Source organism: Lycium ferocissimum, chromosome 11 (assembly GCF_029784015.1).
Source record: "Lycium ferocissimum isolate CSIRO_LF1 chromosome 11, AGI_CSIRO_Lferr_CH_V1, whole genome shotgun sequence".
NCBI classification, from domain to species: Eukaryota; Viridiplantae; Streptophyta; class Magnoliopsida; order Solanales; family Solanaceae; genus Lycium; species Lycium ferocissimum.
Window position 1 is genome coordinate 50,202,294 of NC_081352.1, and position 5,094 is coordinate 50,207,387.

Sequence of the window (5,094 nt, forward strand, 5' to 3'; positions counted from 1 at the left end):
ATGGTTGAAAACAATTGTCAACTTTAAATTTTGAATTCCTAAAATAACAATTATTTTGGAAAAATTATTTTGAGCTAAAACGCTAGCTGATATAGACGAAGGGACAATTATATTTGTTAAGAGGCGGGTAGATATATATGTTGAGCGTTTTAAAAAGTTGAATTTAAAGAAAAGGTTACATTAAAAAGAGAGAAAATAAATCTCACGCAATTTTCAGTTATATAATTACTACTTTTCCACAATTTAAAAAAGAACGTAGTGTAGTGCCTTACTTTTAGTTTTGAATTGCCCCAAAATGGTGCTATTTTCAAAAAGAAAATTAATTTCTGTAACAATTCATTCAGCTTTCAACATTCTATTATAAAAGTGAATTCTATTTACACTTTAGGGTGATGGGTAAATATAGCATGGTTTTTTATAGTGAATTCGTTAAAAAATGGAGTTGGTTTTTTCGTTTAACAAGAGCATAATACATGGCTTTTTAAAGCTGAAAATGAAGTTTTTATGGGGGGAGGGTTATATATAACTCTAAAGTATGATTGTAGAGTATATTTATTGAAAAAGTATAACGGGGGACAAATATAACTTATTTTCGATATCAGAGACAAATATAACCCTTCTCCATATAATTTGCTCATCCATTTTCTTTTCTACTGAGAAAAAAAAACTATTGTTTTTTTATTTTTATTTTTATTTGTTTTGATGAGCTGAGGGTAGATAATGAGTAATTAATAGAATTTTCAAGAGCCCAATTCATAGGGTGGCAGATTATGAGAAAGAGACAGAACCCCTCAAAGGATTGATAAATTCAGAAAGGCCCCAAATTTTCAGAAAAGGGAAAAACTATCCTGCCATTAGTTTCAAGTGCTTCCTGAATGAAATTGCAACACATTCCTTAGGGATTCAGCCATCAATGGCTCTTTAATTTCAGAATTATGATTGAAAATGACATATCATAACTAATTTTATATTGTTCTCAAATATCTTTTGGGAAAATAACATATGTCTATTTGGAGAAAATATTTATCCGAAATGGTCTATATTTCTAATATTACCCGAAATGATCCTTTTATACATTATTATACACTTTTATACAAGCATTTATACATTGTCTACAGTATAGTGTGCAATTTTATATATTGTGTGTATAAATACGTTGCAAAAAAAGAAGTTATCTATGTGAATATATATTAAAAATATGACGATATTTTATGTTGGATTGTATATTACTGAAATTATCCCAATATCCTTTTGGGATGCTTAATGGTTGCGATTATTAAATTCCTTCTTTCTAGTACATTGGTTTGTGATAAATATCAATTAATGCCTAACAAGACATTTAATTGATCAGTGTCACCCTAAGGATCCATTTGAAAAGTCACCCCGTAATTGAATTTGGTGTAATTACATCGATCTGTTTATTTATCATAACATAATTAATGTATTTTTACAAACGTAATATTTGATTGCACAAGTGTAATGACACAATCAAATTTTTTAAATGTTAAAAGTAAAAGTTAACTATCAACAACTTGTCTATACGATTTTACTATTCTTAACAAATATCATCTGCTTTTTTATTATTCGGGTAATGAAAACTTATTATTCTTAACTTTTTGGGCTTAGGAATTCCTATATAACTACATAGTAAAAGATTTTATATTCTTTTTATTAACTGATTTATGTATCGATTTCCGCCATCGCATCATTGAAAATTAATGATTGGCTCTATCTATAAAGATCTTAAATTTGTTCATAATGATCAAATCATATCTGGCCATTTTTCCACCTTTTCGTTCATTCTCGATACAATTTTGGATTCTCGTTTAATCGTTTGTCTCTGTCACTTGTAGTTATTTATCAACCAGTGAATGATTTATAAAAGATCCATTAATATTAATCTAATCCAATTAGAATGTTGGTACTTTGTAGTTGTATATAAGTGAAAGTATTGAAAATCGTATTTACTATTTCTATTTCTAACCCTAAGGAAGAGTCATCCTATTTTATTCCTCGATTTTTCCAAAAAATAATATAATCATGTCTCGGGAACTATACGAACAACCTGCCCAACTTATTATAGAAGTTTTCACTATCAATGATTGGACGATGCAAATTAGAAATGTTTTCTTCTCCACTAAAAAATAGAAAAACAGATTACTCGACCCATTTCAAGTGCATGTCTGATCTTTGCACGGTAGGATTATGAAAATGCACGAGAAGTGAATACACATGAGAAGAAACATTAATAAAACTATTCGAATCAGTAGTCTGGTGTGGCAATTTCTTGTGGATTAACGCGCATAACAGGATAACAAACCAAGGGATGAACCATGGCAGAAGAAAATCCAGCTCCTTGTTCCATATTAAGTTTGTGCGCACCTTTAATTTTCCAATCAAAACATTGGACTAACACACCAAGTGTCCTATGCAACACTGCTGCTGCAAGTCCAGCACCAGGACATCCTCTTCTTCCTCCACCAAATGGCACATAGCAGAAGTTCTGTCCTTTCATAGCCTCCAATTCATCAGGCTCGATCGCGAGGTTCTTGTTGGAGTTAACAAGGTACCTCTCCGGTATAAATTCATCTGCTTCTATCCATTCACTGGGGTCCCTATTAATGGCATAAACGTTGAGTACAACCCTAGAATCTTTAGGAATTTTGTAACCATTGACTACACATTCTTCTCTGCATTTGCGGAACACTAAGGGCAATGAGGGATGAACTCTTAGTGTTTCCTTGATAACAGCTTGCAGATAAGGAAGATTTGGGATATCTGAATCCTCAACTAGCCTGGTTAACCCAACTACTCTCTCAATCTCTTCTTGAAGCTTCTTTAATGCCTTTGGATGGTTTAACAGCTCTGCTACTGCCCATTGCAAACCAACACTTGTTGTATCAGTTCCTCCCAAAAAGAGATCCTACTAAAACAGAAAAAGAAAACATTATACTTCTCTACCTTATCAGTTTGTATGGTGGTGTTTGACTGGTCACGGAGCTTAAGAAAGAAAAAAATACATTTATGCATACTAAAAGTATCCTTAGAACTCATAGTACAAAAAAGTCTTGATTCTTTTTTATGGCTAAAGTGGGAAGTTTAAAGTTTAAGTATTTGCAAATACATATACATAGAAAAGTATTGTTCACTTTAGAGCAGACCAAAAAAAAAATGGTGCTATACAAAAGGGAGTGTATATGGAGACAAAGAACAGATAGATGACATGCATATTTTCATACAAAAATGTACTTTGAAGAGGAGAAGTTAGTTTTATTACCAAGAAAAGACCCTTGATGCAATTTCTAGTGAGCTTTATCTCAGCATTTTCATCATCTGCAATTTCCAGAAGAATATCCATCATATCTTTCCTGTCTTTTCTTCCAGCACGCCTTTGGTCTTCGTGTTTCTTTATGATCCCATCCATAAACTTATCAAACTTGAGCAACAAAGCTTTTGCCTTTTTTCCAGCACCAAGCAGATCATATTTCTTCAAAGGACCAAAAACTTCACCTAACCCAAGCTGTCCTGCAAGTAATCCTATCCCCTTTGCAATTTCTCTTATCTCCACGCTCTCGTTGACATTAGTTGAGGTTCTTGTGCTCATGATCAGCCTGCAAATAAGATTATTTGTCATGGCCATGAGCTGAATTCCAACATCACATGCCTCCCCTTGTTCCGAACACCTAACGAAAAATTCCAAAAGTTTCATCGTCTCCTCCTTCCTAACATCAGCAAATTTACATATCTGTTGAGCAGACAGAATTTCCGTCATGCAGATTTTCTTCAAGAAAATCCACAGCTTGTTATAGTCCAAAATAGAGAACATGGTGTCATGATAAATTTGATACTCTGAAGAGCCAAACTCTGGCCTAGCAGCAAAATTCATGTCATTGGTTTTAAAGACTTGTTTGGCTATGGCGCCATTCGATACAACATATGAAGTTGATGCACCAGCACGAATCAACATGAATGGACCATAGCGCAATGCTAATTTCTTAAAGGACTGGTGCCACACAGAACCAAGAAGATGCAAATGACCAATGATTGGTAATGCTGGTGGGCTTGGAGGAAGCTGGATTTTGTTGTGTAAATTCTTGATGAAGGATTGAACTATTAGGCCAAATACTAAACAGATGATGAAGAAGAGCAAGATATGAAGTTGACCTTCTAATGAAATAATTGCCATGGCTGCTAATGAGATATATGATTTTACCCTCTTAATTTATAGGCACTAGGACAATGTTTTGCTTTAAAAGTTTTCTAATTTTTAATCAATTTTCATTTAGAGAAAAACCAATCACTTAGCACTAATTAGCAGATGCTATGAGAGGAATAATTTGCGAAGGAAGAAGCCACAAGAAAACATTAGATTCCTTCCATATATTAGACAAAAAGAGATGATATGCTAAACTGTAGATTTCATGATCTTTTGATTTTAGTTCCTTCTTGTGTCTTGACTATTCAGATGTTAAAAACCCTTCATTCTCATTAATTAGTTTATTAACAAAGAGAAGATAGGGAAATGGTAAGTATTACATTAGAAATCTATAACGACGAAAGTGGTATTACATTTATGACAGTTCGTCTCTATCATTTAACACACTAGTTTCTGGGCACGTGCGTTGCACGTGTATTTCATATCAATTAATAGTACAAATTTAAATTTATGACACAAATATTGTTAAAACATATGTTTGATGATTAACATGAACTTGGAAGTGACAAATACAAGCTCGAAAATATAAATGATGAACTAATTCGACCAACTTGACAAATAACTATAAAACAATAATTAGCTGATTAGCTGTTCAACTCACGGATGTAGTTAGGTAGGTAGGATGTACAATGATTAATTTTGATGTTATTAGATATAAACATGCATATTTTGAAATGATTGCTTCCCACTTAATACTTCCTTATAAAAATATTTTTGATGTGTGTTTCACTATGCCGTTTTGATTACGCTAGCTGTCATGACAAAACTTTCATTGTGGACATGGTCGGCAAATATAAGTCAACATGGTGGATGTACATGACTAAAAGTAATTATACTCGTCTTTTGTTAGTAAATCTTATGCGAAGGGGGAGAATAGG

The 5,094-nt window shown here is 32.8% G+C and overlaps 1 protein-coding gene across 1 annotated transcript; it reads right to left on the reverse strand.

Moving 5' to 3' along the window:
* Positions 1 to 1,713: 1,713 nt before the first annotated feature.
* On the reverse strand, positions 1,714 to 4,356 carry LOC132037070 (3,9-dihydroxypterocarpan 6A-monooxygenase-like). The gene is made up of 2 exons (XM_059427508.1): positions 3,278 to 4,356; positions 1,714 to 2,923 (listed from the first exon to the last, which is right to left on the reverse strand). Exons 1-2 carry the CDS (start codon positions 4,184 to 4,186, stop codon positions 2,264 to 2,266), a joined length of 1,569 nt encoding a protein of 522 aa, XP_059283491.1. The 5' UTR covers positions 4,187 to 4,356; the 3' UTR covers positions 1,714 to 2,263.
* Positions 4,357 to 5,094: the final 738 nt, after the last annotated feature.